The 15,506-nt window shown below is 41.1% G+C and overlaps 1 protein-coding gene across 13 annotated transcripts in view; it reads left to right on the top strand.

The window, feature by feature from the left end:
* Rnf38 (ring finger protein 38) overlaps window positions 1-10,601 on the top strand; it is a 119,847-nt gene extending 109,246 nt beyond the window's left edge. For all 13 annotated transcript variants that reach the window (XM_059254243.1, XM_059254242.1, XM_059254248.1 and 10 more), the window contains 5 exons: window positions 244-350; window positions 2,275-2,359; window positions 5,709-5,830; window positions 8,929-9,028; window positions 10,366-10,601. In XM_059254243.1, the coding sequence (XP_059110226.1) occupies window positions 244-350; window positions 2,275-2,359; window positions 5,709-5,830; window positions 8,929-9,028; window positions 10,366-10,428 (477 nt within the window). In that variant the 3' untranslated portion in view covers window positions 10,429-10,601. The remainder of the gene's footprint in view (window positions 1-243; window positions 351-2,274; window positions 2,360-5,708; window positions 5,831-8,928; window positions 9,029-10,365) is intronic.
* The last annotated feature ends 4,905 nt before the right edge of the window (window positions 10,602-15,506 follow it).

The raw sequence follows: 15,506 nt of genomic DNA, 5'->3' as shown, positions 1-15,506 counted from the left end.
CTCAGAGATTAAGGGTGTTTGCCATGTTAGCCTGGCAACTTGATTCCATTCCAGACTTCTCACAATGGTAGGAAGAGAGAACCAGCTCCATAGACTTGCCCTCTGACCATCACACGAATGCTGTGACATGTACACACATTATGTATACACAACAATTTTTTTTTTAGTCTAAAAAAAAAGGGAAATTATTTGACACTGTTTGTAAACATAGAATGATCATTCTTACCCTTTGCTCTCCTACAGCCTTACCCTCCGTTTATGCCTCGGAGACTCACAGGACGCAGTAGATACCGATCCCAGCAGCCAATACCACCTCCCCCTTATCATCCCAGCTTATTGCCATATGTGTTGTAAGTTCCTTTTACTGAATTCTCATGAGTCTGCTTTATGAATGCCTTCTCTGTGGCCTGTGACTTAGTATGTGTTAAAATAGGTTAAGTGGTTGTGGGGCTAAGAGCCAACTAAGGAAGAAATGGGGGGAGGAAAAAATCCAAGACAAATTATCCAGCAAATTATAAGGTGGAATAATTTAAAGTATGTGGCACTTGCACAGTTAGAATCACTTTCTTTAGATTTTTATTTTGTGTGTCTTTAGCCTGCAAGTGTGTATGTATACCTTGTGTGCATGCAGTGCCTGTAGAGGCCAGAAGAGGGCATTGGGTCTCTGGAACTGCAGTTACAGACAGTTGAGAGCAACTGTTTGGGTAGTGGGATCTGAACCCAGGTCCTCTGCAAGAGCAAGTGTTCTTAACTGCTGAGCCATCTGTTTAGCCCCTAGCGTCACTTCAAGACAAACAAACAAAACCCTTTTTTTACATTTATGCATGGTGTGGGGAAACACATGCATGCTATGGCTTATATGTGAAAGGTCAGAGGACACTTGGAAAGGTCTGTTCTCTTTACCATATGAATTCTAGGGATCAAACTCAGATGACCAGACTTGCTGGGAGGACCTTTACTGAGCCATCTCTTAGGCCCTAGAATTACTGTTGATTATCCAGCTTTTGGTCGTATTTTTCTTGGAAAAGACAAGAAGTCAATTCTGTATTTTAGAACTAGGCTGTTAGGGTTAAGTTTACCTGTCATGAACATTGTGGGTTAAACGTAGTAGGTTTTTTATTTCTTTCTGACATACTGAAGCATAGAAGTAGGCCAGGTCCAGGGTGGTTTGTTAGTCTTGGGTCTATGGGAATGGAGTCTTATGTCCTCAATCATAGCGAGTGCTCATGACCCTCATGCTCCAGCCAGCATGTCAGTAGACTAGTTAGCAGGAGTGGGAATGGGAAGCTGAGTGTGGGGGTACGCTGTAATCCAGGAGTCAGGAAACTGAAGTAGGAAAGCAAAAGTACCAAGACAGGCAGGATTACGTAGCAATACCCCATCTCAAAGAAATGAAAATTTAAAAAGAAAACAGGTTCCTCTGCCTACCTGCTTGTCTTGACATTTCCCAGAATGAAACACTGATTTTGTTGATACTTCGTTGGCTGGGACTTAGTCACATGTCTATAGTTACTTTCTAAGACAAATATCTGAGATCACATGTAATCTTTCAACTGCAGGTTATTTTTCTGATAATTTAGTTACCCCTCCTCCCCCTTACCACATACCTCCCTTTCCTGTCTCTTTGTCTTAAAATAAGGTAATATAACCTTCCAACTTAGCTGAAAAAATGTTTCTATTTAATTTTTTTATTTCTGCATTTCCAGGTAAATTTTAAAATCAGCATCCATTTTATACTAAAAGACTTTAAGCTTAATGGAGTTTTGTGTTAAATCCATAGGTCAATATGGTGGAATAGTGATAACTAGTAATTTTTCTAGTCTACTTATATATTTCTGTTTATCCTAGCAGTTTTTATTATATAGGCCTTACATGTTCTATTAAGTCTATCCCTACATTTAAATTTTTTTACTACATTGCATTTATTAAATGTAAACATGTGCACATATGCCTGTGTGCATACCTTGGTCACTTGTGGAAGTCAAGGCAACTTGTGGGAGTCAGGTTTTCTCCTTCCACCATCTGGGTTCTGGGGATCAAGTTGGGATTATCAGGTTTGATAGAGCTCCTGTACCTGCTGAGCCATCTGTGGCCTTCACATTTGTCCTGTTATGCTATTGTAAATGGCGTGTTCTGTTCCTAGTACAGTCAGTGCCTTTCAAGAGTTGCCACTAGTAAACACTGACCATTCTTCATCCCTGTCATTTGACCTTTGTCCTCTGTTGTTTGTGTTAATGTAATAACATATTAACACTTGCTTGCTTTTATTTATAGATCAATGCTTCCAGTACCACCTGCAGTGGGCCCAACTTTCAGCTTTGAATTGGACGTGGAAGATGGAGAAGTAGAAAATTACGAGGTTAGTAGATGAAGTGTGAATTAATTTAGGGAGTATTGTGTGTAATTGTCCTATACTTTCACATAAACATTTATTAGGTTAACTGCATTTTAAGATACAAATGAGTCATAGAATTGTTCAGCATCCCTAGGATACGTGGACATTTTCCACATACCTATTACAGTAAGTAGACTCACTGTGTTCAAGTTAAATTCCAGGGAAGGAATGCAAATGATAAGAAAATGGTGGGTTTTGATGAGGTGTTCTGGAAAGGTTTGTGGGAGCAACGATGTTTGAGCTGAATCTTAGAAAGGGGTGTTATTTTGTGTTTGTATAAGGTCAAGGGAGGGAAGTGTTGGACACTGTGGTGTGTGACTGAAGGGAAAGGAGGGGAGTGGCCATGGGTGGCACAGGCCAGGGCGGCAGCACTCAGGAGTGGGAAACACAAGTATGGCAGGGTTGAGGCTAGTCTAGGCCACAGAGCAAGACCACCGTGTCTTAAGAAAGGGAGAAAATGGAGATTTGAGGTACGATATTGGGATTGGTGCTTGATAATCTGAGTCAGGAGGATCTTGAGTTCAAGATCAGCCTGAGCTATACAGCAGGACACTTGTCTTTGTAAAAAAGGCAACCTAATTGTAGGTTAAAGCAGATAAGTAATGAGCCATTGAAAATCCAGGAAGAATGAGATACTAGTGTATAATAATCAATAAACATAATAGTTGTAACATCCTAGGATACATCAAGCATTTTAAATATGAATTTATGTTAAATACTTGTAAAAACTAATTCATTGATCTTTTTTATCCTTCCTTTTCTTTATATACTACCCAGTACAATTTGGTGTGAGGAAGTTACTCATTATAAGAAAATTTCTTTGAATAATGATGAAATTAGTATCATTTTGCCAGCCTTGATGAATTAATAGCATCACAGGTTCTTGAGTACCTAGTGATTTAACTGTTGGACACAGTGGGCCTGATGCTCATAGAGAAGAGTCAGGTCTTTCAGAGTACAGAAAGTGTAGTGGGCAGGAAGTGTGTTGAACCAATTAGGTCAAAAGTGGAAGGTCATTAGAGTCACACTGGGAATGTCTGTATTTGTGTTTGTTTTTTATTTTGAGACAGGTTCCCCACGTTGACTTTTAACTTGTTGTATAGCCTTGAACTTGTGATTATTCCTGTCTCTATCTTTAAGTGCTGCTGTTAATGGTTCCACCATACCTGGTTTGATGTTGTGCTGAGGCTGGAGTCCAGGGTCTTGTGCATGCTAAGCAAGCACTCCACCAACTGCGCTACATTCATAGCCGCACGTTGGGAATTTCCACAGGTCTTTGCACTGGTTTCTTCAGCAAATACAAGGATTAAAAGAGACTTGAGGGGCTGGAGAGATGTCTCACCATTTAAGTACTTAGTTCTTTATCAAAGGAGCAGAGTTACGATCCTGGCACCCATGTAAGGGGGCTCATAAACACCTGTAACTCCAGCTCCAAGGGATCCAACAGCTCACTCCTAACCGCCACTGGCAAACATAATACACATGTGTATATATACATAAAGTAAAATAAATATATTCTCTAAAAGATTTGACATAGCAATCCATGGTAGCATTGGATACCAATTTGAATAAAATACTTGTTTTGAAAATAATCAGTAATATTTGGTCATTAATTGGATATTTGATGTTAATTTTTTGACATGGTACTGTTATTGTGATTTTTGTTTAGTTTTTTATGAGCATAGATGTTTTGCCTGCATGTATGTTTGTGCACCATGTGAGTGCCTGATGCCCTTGGAGGCCAGAAGAGGGGGTCAGATGCTTGTGAGCCCCGTGTGGGTGCTAAGAATTGAACCAAGATTCTCTGGAGGAGTAGCCAGTGCTCTTAACTGCCGAGCCATTGTCTTATTTAGGGTTTCGATGAAGAGACTCCATGACCATGGTAACTCTTTTATAAAGAAAAGCATTTAATAGGGTGACTTATAGTTTGAGGTTTAGTCCATTTTCATTATAGTGGGACATGGCAGCGTGCAGGCAGACATGGTGCTGGGGAAGGAGCTGAGAGTTCTATGTCTTGATCAGCAGGCAACAAGAAACAAACTGAGTTCCACACTGGGTGTAGCTTGAACATAGGAGACCTCAAAGGCCGCCCCCACAGTGACAAACTCCCCGCAACAAGGCTACACCTCTTAATAGTGCTTCTGGGGGCCAGGTACATTCAAAGTACCACAGCCATCTTTTCAGCCATGTTGTGTTCTTTTAAAGTCTTATTTTTAATAAATATGTAGTAGATGGAATCCACCTCCCTAGGGCTCATTTTTCATGTGTTAAAGTAGTTCATACAATATAGTCATATCCTAAACTAACATCTTTAAAACTTGTGTGTGTGTGTCTGTCTGTCTGTCTGTCTGTCTGTGTGCCTGCCTGCCTACCTGTCTGTCTCTACCTTTGCCATAGCGGAGGTGATTTGTAGGAGCTGGTTTTCCTGTCTGGAGATAAATTAAGCTAAGGTTGTCAGGATTAGTGGCAAGTGCCCCTGCCTGTTGAGCCAAAGACACTTTGATTAGAGCATCTGGCCCTGTTGCATATTCATCTCTGTACTGTATTGGAAATGGATCTGTCTTTGATAAAAGCGTCCTGTAATTCTTGTGCAATTGGTTATCACTCGTATGGTGGCTGTGCCCTTCCTCTCCTGAAAAGTACCACTTCAAACAGATACAGGACAGACTGACTTCCAGACTGGACATGACTGTTCTTGTGAGCTTAGAAAGACTGAAAGTAAATGTGAGAAGTCTGCAAAAGTCAGGCTGCATCCTCAGAGAGATAGGAAAGGAGTCAAGGTAAAGTTGTTATCCTAGGAACCCCACTCACTTCTAGCCTAAGTAGGTAGAGTTTTCTTTGTAAAATAAAAGGTGTAAGTTCTGGGCATGTTGGCTCACACCAGCAATCCCAGCACTTGAGAGGCCAAAGCCAGGAGGATTGCCATGAGCTTGCAGCTAGCCTGAGCTACATACTAAGTTCCAGGACAGCCTAGGCTACAAAGTAACATCTTGTTTAAAAAAATAATAATAATAATTAAATTTTAAAAAAATTAGAAGTTACTCCAGTGGATGGCCAAAGAGACAATTCAGTGGGTAAAAGCTCTTGCCAATAATCCTTGATGACCTGAGTTCAATCCCTGGGACCCTCTTGGTGCAAAGAGAATTGATTCCTCCCCTCCCCCACCACACATATTGTCCTCTGACCTCTCCATGTACTCCCTGGTACTGTGTGTGCGTGCATGTGCACATACATGAGAAATTAAACTATCATGATACTGCTCCAGTAGAAAATGTAAAAAAAGATGACAATTTGTCTCCTTCCCTTCTTTTAGGCCCTGCTAAACCTGGCGGAGCGGCTGGGAGAGGCGAAGCCACGGGGACTGACTAAAGCAGATATTGAACAGCTTCCTTCCTACAGATTCAACCCCAACAACCACCAGTCGGAGCAGACTCTGTAAGTGTGTTTCTGTAATGCTCCTGCTCACGGTTTTCTCTACTGTAGGAAGTAAAAGTTTTGAGTGTCAGGTAATTGATAAAGTTGCCTGTTCTGGGTCTATGCTGGCCAGTAAGGTAGTTCTTAGTCATATGGACTGCTGTTACGGAGCGAGCTGAAATTCACAGCATTCACCTGTTTTTAGCATGGTTGTAAAGTTGAGCGGCCGTCTCCACAGGTTTAGACCATTCATTGCTCTGCAGGATGGTTTCCTCTCACTCGCTAGGAGCTGCTTCCCATGACTTCTCAACTCTCTTTCTTCGTGCCTTATCTCCTCTGTCTCTAGATACCACATATCTGGGCTCAACCCTTTAATACAGTGACCCCCCAACTATAAAATTATTTTGTTGCTACTTCATAACTGTAATTTTGCTACTGTTATGAATTGTAATGTAAATATCTGATATGCAGGATATCTGATATACGACCCCTGTGAAAGTATTGTTTGATCCCACATCCCCACCCCACCACACTTCCCACAAAGGGTCACAACCCACAGGTTGAGAAACACTGCTATAATACTGTAGTCTTCAGTTTGCCCAGAAAGTCAACATAGCATATAACTTTTTCCAGGTCCCTGTATAGCAGTTTGTATCAAGCATTCATTTTTATGGCTAAAAATATTCCGTGGTATGGATATACCATGCTTATCCTTTCTTTAGTTGGTGGACATTTAGGTTGTTTCCCCTGTTTGACTCTTAGGAATAATGCTACTTGGAACATTTGGATAAACATTTTTCTGTGGGTTTATGTTTTCATTTCTCTTGGGTGGAAGTGAATTGCCTGGAAGTGAGTTGCTAAGTTAAGTTCATAGCCCTAGGTTTAACTTTCTGAGAGTTGTCACAGTTTTTCCACTTTGTGTTCCTGAGAGCAACGCACAGAGATTTCAGTTCCCATGTGTTTAGCACGTTCTCTTGTCTCTGGGTTGTCCTGCTGGGTTTAGAATGTTAACTTACCGAGGTGTGACTTGCCTTTCACTGGAGGATGCCAACTTTCAACATCTTTTCTTGTGTTCATTGGCCTGCAGTGTGTGTGTGTGTGTGTGTGTGTGTGTGTGTGTGGTTTCTTTGAGAAGTGCCTTTTCCAGTCACCGTGGATTTTCAAATTGGGTTGTCTTTTTTTGTTAGCAAACTGAAGAAGTTTCTTGAATATTAAAGATAAAAATCCCTTGTCAGATAAAAGATATTCAGTAATGTCTCCCACTCTGTGGGCTTAGGAGATGGTTTGGTCTTAAAGTGCTTGTTGAACAAGTGTGAGGACTTGAGTTCCATTTCCAGCACCCATGTACAATGGCCAAGTGTGGCAGTGGGCACTTATAATCCCAGTGCTGGGAAGGCAGAGGTGGTCAGATCCCTGGGGATTGCCAGCCTAGCCTGTTTGGCAAGTAAGAGACTCTGTCTTTGGTTATCCAGTGTGAATAGGCCACCCCTGACAGCATGCATACAGGTAACATTATATAGACTGAGCAGGTTGTATTTAGGAATGTATATGCATGCAATAACAATTAGTGAAAAAAGAGGCCATGAATTTGAAAGAGCAAGGAGTGCTATATGGGAGGGCTTGGAGAAAGAAAGGGAAGGGAGAAATGTCGTTGTGATAATCTTAAAAAACAAACCAGGTTTGTCTGGGAGATAGCTCATGGGTAAAGTGCTTGCCTGAGGACCTGAGTTCAAGCACTTAGAACCCACTTTTAATTGGGGTCAGGGCGCCATGGCCATGCCTCCTACAATCCCAGCAAGGGAAGGAGAGACAGGAGACTTCCTGGAGCTTCTCATAGCCAGCCTAGGAAGATGGCTCCAGAGCTAACGGTGTGCTGCAGGCCAGCAGCCTGAGTGCCGTGTGTGGCAGGAGTCCGTGTAAAGGTGGTTAAAGGAGGAAGTGAGTCGGAAAGGGTGGAGAGTGATTGAGGAAGAACCTGATGTGTGTATGTACACACACACACACACACACACACACACACACACACACACACAGGGACATTCCCTCCTGTGTGCACACATACACACATGCATATAGAAATTCCCTCCTGTATACACACACACACACACACACACACACACTTGCTCCTGTGTGCACACATACACACACACATATGGACATTTCCTCCTATGCAGACATACACACACGCATATAGACATTTCCCCCTATGCGCACACACACATGCATATAGACATTCCCTCCTGTATGTACATACACATGCATATAGACATTTCCTCTTGTGTGCACACACACATGAATACAGACATTCCCTCCTCAGATTTCTTCCGTTTTGTAGGTTGTCTTAGTTGATTTTGGTTTTGTAGTGCTGGGAACCAAAACGAGAACATAGCACACTGCCTCTAAACTATATCCTTTTTGCAGTTTCTTGATGGTATCCTTTAAAAAACAAATTTCTTAAATTTTTGGTGAGTTTGTTTTATTTTGTGATGTTGAGGATCAAACCTAGAGCCTTAACACATGGCAGTCAAGCACTCTACTACTTTGGTGTATCCCCAACTAATTTTGATTAATTTTGTTTTAGTTCCATTTTATTGTTTGCACCACCACTGCCTGGCTGTGTGTTACATATTTGCATATAGTCTGTAGTGCCTGTGTTTGGATGGTGCACACACTTGTGCATTCACAGGACATTGAGTGTTCTCCACTTTATTGTCTCTCATTAAGCTCCTTTGCTGTTGCTTCTAGACAGGCCAACCAGGAGCTCTCAGATGTGCCCGTCTCTGCTTCTGGGTGCCAGGGTTACAAGCCCCAGCAAGGTCCCATCCATGCCACACATGCCCAGATTTTTACATGGATGCTGTGGCTTCAGACTTGGGTCCTCATGCTTACAAGTGCTGTTAACCATTGAACCATCTCTCCAGCTCCTTAACCAGAAATGTGTTGATAATCTGTTAGAAAAGAAAGAACTCAACAATATCATTTTCAGGAATAGTGGTAACATTAAAAAATAGTAACATTTTTTAAAAGTTAAGTAATATTTTGATAACTGAGAACGGCTTTGTAATCATAATAGTCATAATAAACAGAAAACCAAAAATGACCTTTTTGCTCTTTTCCAGGTGTGTAGTATGCATGTGTGATTTTGAGTCAAGGCAGCTTCTTAGAGTCTTACCCTGTAATCACGAGTTCCATGCCAAGTGTGTCGATAAATGGCTTAAGGTACAGTGATCACAAGCGTATAAGCTTTTTACTTCATTCTGACCAGCCTTCTCTTGTACATATGGAAAAGCTCTAAGATTAAGAAGAGCAGTGGTCTGTCAGAGTGACTGCTGAGGCTTCTTGTCCTTTTCAAGTATTTCTCTGCATAGTCTTAATTATGTGAATAAAATATAAATAAATAGTCAACTTTGGGTTTTTGTGTAGAATGTGCTAATTAGGCAACTTATTAGTCTTTAAGGTAGAATTGGTTTGCTGGTGCATACCTATAATCCTGGCTAAGTCAGGGAAGTGAGACCTGTCTAATGAAGAGAAGTGAGCAGACTAAATCCTGAGGATGAAGAGTATGAACTTTGTAGGAAAAACAAAACAAAAACGTGGCTTGTGCAAAGTCCTAATGTGTGAGCAGGGAATGGTCAGGGAACCACAAGTCCATGCAACTAATAGTAGAGTAGAGAGTGTGAGGGGGGTGATACACACAGGAGGGACTCAGAGATGTGACTGGATATAGTGCAAAGCCATTCTGAAGCATGGATGAGTTTATTCTTGATTCTGAAAGCAAGGGGAAGGGTGCAGCTACAATTGTGCTTTAAAAACCTCCTTGGCCACTGTTCAGAGACTGAGATGGGAACGAGACAGGAAGGATGGTTGTTCAGGAAGGAAGATGGAATAGGATGAGAGTGAGCCAGTCATAGTGTGGAGTGACAGTCAGATGAAAAGACTGAGTGCTCTGTCGGCCTGATCTTCATAATGACAGCTAGAGCTACAAAATAGAGCCCCTGCCTAAAAAAAAAAGGAGTGAAGGCTAGAGCCAGGCTCTTGGGATACCCCTAGATACAGCCCTCGCACTAAAGAGGTGGAACATGGAGAACGAGAAGTTCAGTGTCAGAGTCCTGTTTCAGAACAAAGAAGTAGACGATCATATATGACACCCTGGGTTCAATCCCCAGCTCCACCCATGGTGTTCTCCTAAAAAAAAAACCAACAAGGTTTTGATTTTAAGTTAGTTCCTAAGTTTTTCCAGACTGGTAAGAACAAGTCATGTTTATGAGTTTAACAAAGTCAACCTTGGAGATTTGTGTAGGTTGTCTTGCTTTGTTTTGGTTTTTTGTTGTTTTGTTTTAAAACAGAGTCTTGTGTAGCTGAGGCTGGCTTGAAAATCTTGGTCCTCCTGCCTCCACCTATATCTATTGGGATAGCAGGCTCGCACCACCACCTGGTTCAGGATTTGCTTTTTTTTTTTAAAGGAACAGAGTATAAAGACCATATGGGAGTAACAGTAGACCTGGGTACTGGACTGTATGAGACATGACTCCAGTGAGCTCCCTCTTGTTTTTCAGGGAAATCGTACTTGCCCAATTTGCCGAGCTGATGCTTCAGAAGTGCATCGGGATTCCGAGTGACCAGCTGAGAGCACAGATTTAGTTTGGGTGTTCCTCATCACGTGTATATATGGACTATCCATTGAACTTCACCTGTGTGGCTTCCAGCCCTCCCTTTACCAAAAGGGTCAATGGACCTTTCTTTGCACTGTGTGACTTAATCAACTATAAAAGCTTACAATTAGTCTTCACAATTATGGGATTGTTATACTAACTGTGTGATTGGAACTCCAAAGAGCTTTTCTTTCGCTTAATTTTGTGTGTGCACTAACATTCCCTGGTTTTTGTGTGATCATTCCGAGTGTTGCTGCAAGATTACAGTGGACGTGATCTTTTAGCATGTGCTTTTATAAAAAGTGGTAGCTCCAGATGATATAGCAATCTACCTTATATAGAGCCTTCAGAAACTGTGAGTGGAAATGAGTGCAGCGTATGACTGTTGGTGATAAGTGAATCTGTGTGCGAGTGTGCAACTACATGTGTGGGGGCATGGTAGCTACTGTGTGTATGAGATCCTATATACCAGCATGTACCAAGAATGTGTGTGTAGTTTTAATTATGCTGCAATGTATAATCTGGTGTGTTATTTAAACAGCACTAGTACTGTACACTGGTTTTCCCCTTGTGTTTGCTGTTGCACACTGATTGCTAAGGGTGCATCAATTCTAAGCATTGAATACTCCATCCCCTTCCCTCCCAATGAATGGAATGAAAAAAGCCTTCTTCCTTTGCTTCAGGCAGCTGTCCCCTTCTCTTCCTTTGTGATCCTAGGTGGGTCACTTAAGAAAAAAGTGTCAGATTCTCACTCCATGACCTGATTTTTATTATTTTCAATTCAAGTCTCCAACTTGCTATTTCCAAAAAGAAGGTGCAATATCATACATCATCATTAGCAATATTAGCATTTCAGTCAGTGATCTGAGTGTTGATACTTCTTGTTTTTCCTTTACATTTCCAGTAGTGTCTTACAGAAAGGACCTGTGATTTTATTAATGTGTAGATTTGTAGTCTGTTCCAAAGATGTTTGAGTAATATATTTTCAAGAACACCACTGGTCCCATAAATCTTGCCTCCTTGATTTCTGCTAGAACAAAATCTGTTACCTAACTCAGCCTGGTTTCTGGTGTGTGTTCTTTGCTCAGGCCTCCATGGGCAACTAAATTGTTTAAGAGAACTATTTCTGTTGGTGTTAATTGAGTTTCCCACACTACGGTCCTGAAGTTCTGTAGTTCTTCCCTCAGTAAACATTCTCATCAAAACCTTTGTTTCAGGATGGATCAAGTGCTGTAACAGCTCATTTCTTAGGCCTGGTTTGCTTTGATGTCTTACTGTTTTAATTTATGTTAGAATGAGAAAAGCTTAATATAACAGGTGCCCAGAATACTTGCAGTGTAAATGAAGATTGGATTTTTGTATAAAAAATAATGCTGTCAAACAGGAATTGACCTTTATTTAATCTGAAATGATACATAGCTGTGTAAAACAAAACAGACTTGTTGAACATAAATCAGATTATTTGAAGTCATTTTTCAGCACCATTGGATTCCTTTCTCCTTCTCACAGTGTGCTCAGCCTTGTCTGCCTCTTTGTGAGTTATCGGCATCTGTTTGCAGCCATACGCTGCAGCCTTTCGGTCACAACTGTGACACTTTGCTGCCAACCTCACTCAACTCGCAATTGGCGCTGGGCCTATTTTTTACTCTGACAGGGAGAGTGTTCAACTACTTGTTACTGCCATGTTCCTTACCCTCCCTTGAAGTCTCTAAGCTCATCACAGCCTAGAGTTCAGGAAAGCCAGTTCACACAGAAGCACAATTTTGTCTTCTTCCAGACACTGTTGCCTCTATCTAGTCAGACAAATAGGATTTGACCTACTCTCTGTTTGCCTCTAGATTTGTGTTAATGTGTCAGAAATACATTTAAACAGTGGCAAAATGCACATGTTACTTTTAAATCATTAGGATACCCCCTCCTGTTCCTAATGAATAAAAATGTGTGTTAAAGACCAAAATTATTGGCATATAACAGTCAGCTCCAAATCACATACAGTTTAATCTTTATTTTTTAATTAAAAAAAAATCATGTTTAAAATGGCAAAAGTCCATACTATATATACACTTTTATATAGCTGCAAAAACTTTATACCTGTACAGCTCTAACCTACCTAACACTGCTCCGCTCAGTATTTGTCTTATTGATGCACACAAGTGAAGCACTTTCCTAATTTATACAGAGATACTGACTACCCAGGCCCACTGTGCTGAAGACTGGAGAACAGCCTTTCTTTTCTAGCAATGCTCACCATAAAGGCCCTTCCCAGTAGATTTTTTTTTTTTTTTTTTAATAGAGGTAGTTGGCAGTTTAGGAGGCAGCAGGGTCTGACCTGATAAAATTCTCTTCACCAGTTATAACTGCTATCTCCTTGGAAATGTCTTCTCTTAGGTGGTTCGGACTTTTGTTCACTGAATGGTTAGTGTATTTTAGGAGCACACCAAGTGTGCTCTCCAAGTAGCCGTCATCTTTGGGAGATGCACCAGGTGGCAGATGGATGTTAATAGCCTTCATCCTCTTTCCTCCTAGAACAATATTGGCTTTGCCGTCCCAACTCAGCTGTGGGAATTTTTTGATTTGGGGTTTGGGCTTTTTTGTTATTTTGGTTTGTGTGGGGTTTTGGGATTTTGCTTGAATCACCATATTTTGTATTTTTTTTTTTTAAACTCCAGCCTCCACAAAACAACTCAAGGCCTCCAAGTATCAAGATACCATACTAAGATTTTTCTGTCCTGAATTTTTTTTTTTAGCAGAATCTGAAATTGTGAAAGCATATTAGATTTTATACACTCCCTGAACTGTAATTTGCTAAAATTCTTAAAATTGGGCCTCTTGTGATAATTTCAAGTGCAATCTGCCTGCCAGCTTCTGAGAATATTTGTCACAGTACCTCTGGGCCTTCTTTAGAAGTCTGTCCCCCATAGTGCATCTGGTTACCTCATGTTGCTGTTTAAGATTATGAAAGCTTACAGGGGTGTTTGTTGGAATCATTTGCTCAGTCATTTCCTCAAATCATATTCCATTGTATCAGTTAACATAGTTTTAAATGTATGTATTACAAATATCTGTAACCAAATCATTTGAAGGCTTGATAAATTTTTAACAAAGTTTGTACATTTTTTATGAAAGTTACTAGTAATGCTTTACTAAGTAGTGCAATGAATTTTTATTTTTAATCCCTGTGCCCAATTTTGGAGTTGAGAGGGTTGTTGGTAATAAATGTATGATGTACACTTAAAATATCTGTTGTGTTTCATGTTGGGTGTGTTTTTAGAAAGGGTGTTTGCAGAGGGGTGGAGGAGTGATGGTTACAGCAGGGTAATAGAGCTGGGTTCAGGTGTTAACCATAAGCTCACTCTCTCACAGTGTATTCTTTGGCATTGGTATAAACAACTTGAGTCACAAAATGAGTATGGTAACATAGGTACCTACTTTTTTCCTCAAAAGGCCAAGCAAACAGCAGAAAATGTAGCCACACGTGGGCACATGCATACCTAACAAGCTACAGGGATAGGAGATAAACTAAGTATCTCTTCTCTCTGTGTTCTCTGTGCCCCTCTTCCCCAATGAACCATAAGACACAGGAAACAGCTCATGTAACTGGGAAAGCGAGTGTACATTAGGGACAGTTTACATCCAAGTAACTGTCAACAAGGGAAAAGGACCCTCTGTTTATTGTCATACATGATTGTATAATAGGTCTCCTTTGACTCAAAATGTAAGAAATCTGTACCCTAGTTCTTGAGAGGCAACTGAGTAGTCTGGTATCCTACCAGCAAAAGCATTCAGAAATCCTGAGTTACAAGCCATTACCTGGAAAACAGCTGTTCCTAAAAGCTATTGGATCCTCAGCACATATTTCCTTAATAGGAAGTAGACATATTGGTGCTGATGCTGTAAGGGCTTCGTCCTTGCCAATTCATTCCCTCTTTGGACAAGTGTTTACAGTATTCTAAGTTGGTGGGATCACAGGCATCATGTGCCAGCAAACATCACTGGCAGAAAGCCCCTAGTTACACTACAGAATAAGATTCTGATAATGTGGTCGGATCACAAGTGTCTTCTGGCAGTACTGTCTGATAGAAGTGCAGTCCTTTAAGACAGTTTAGTGGCCTCATTTAAAAGCAGAAGAATTGGTCAGGTAGAGTGCTTCCTTAGTCCTGGATTCAGTCCCCAACTGGAAGAAAAAAAAGTTATTCAACCCAGCCCATATCCTTTCAGTATATAAGGAGGAGATCTTTCGTATTTTCTCAAATCCCACATAGCACATCTAACTTGAAGTGGCCACACTTTAAACGGAAGTGGCTGTCATGATGGATGGCTCGGGGCCAGACCACTGTGCTGTATTACCTGGTTTCTAAGGAACTGCAAGTTAAAGGTGGGCAGTGTATGCCTGTAATCCTGACATGTGGTACTTGAAGGTTTAAGGTCAGCCTGGGCTTTATTTAGGGGATCCTCTTTAAATGGGCCTTACTCTCAGCTCCTTTTGTGTGTATGTATGCAGAGGACGACTTTGGGTGTTGTTCAGGGTGTTCCTCTTGTTCTTTGAGACCGGGTCTCTCACTGGTCTGGAACTTAGAAGTAGGCCAGTCTGGCTCTCCAGGGAGCCCCAGAGACCCTGTAGTCTCTACCTCCTCAGCACTGGGATTACAAGTGTGAGCCACCATCCCCAGCTCTGTTTTGTTTTGTTTTAATGTGGGTTCTGGGAATCAAACTGGGTTCTTGTGCTTGCAAGGTAGATACTTAACTGACTGGCTGTCTCCCCTGACCCAACTTGCTTTTAACAGAATACGTTTATTGTTAGACAGTTTTATACATGGAAGCAATGTATACTGGTCATACCATTCCCAGTTTGCCCCTCCCCCTCCCCCAGGCACCTCCAATATATCTCCATTTCCCATTTTTTGTAACTGTGATGGCTATTCTTGGTTGTCATTTTGACTGCATCTGGAATTAACAAACCCAGGCAGCTTTGTATACCTGTGTGGGATTTTCTTGATTAAATCATGTGAAGTAGGAAAAAAGCACTTTTAATCCCTGTCTTTTGA

The sequence above is a fragment of the Peromyscus eremicus genome, chromosome 2, assembly GCF_949786415.1.
Source record: "Peromyscus eremicus chromosome 2, PerEre_H2_v1, whole genome shotgun sequence".
Lineage (NCBI taxonomy): Eukaryota > Metazoa > Chordata > Mammalia > Rodentia > Cricetidae > Peromyscus > Peromyscus eremicus.
This window is presented reverse-complemented; position numbering and strand designations above follow the sequence as displayed.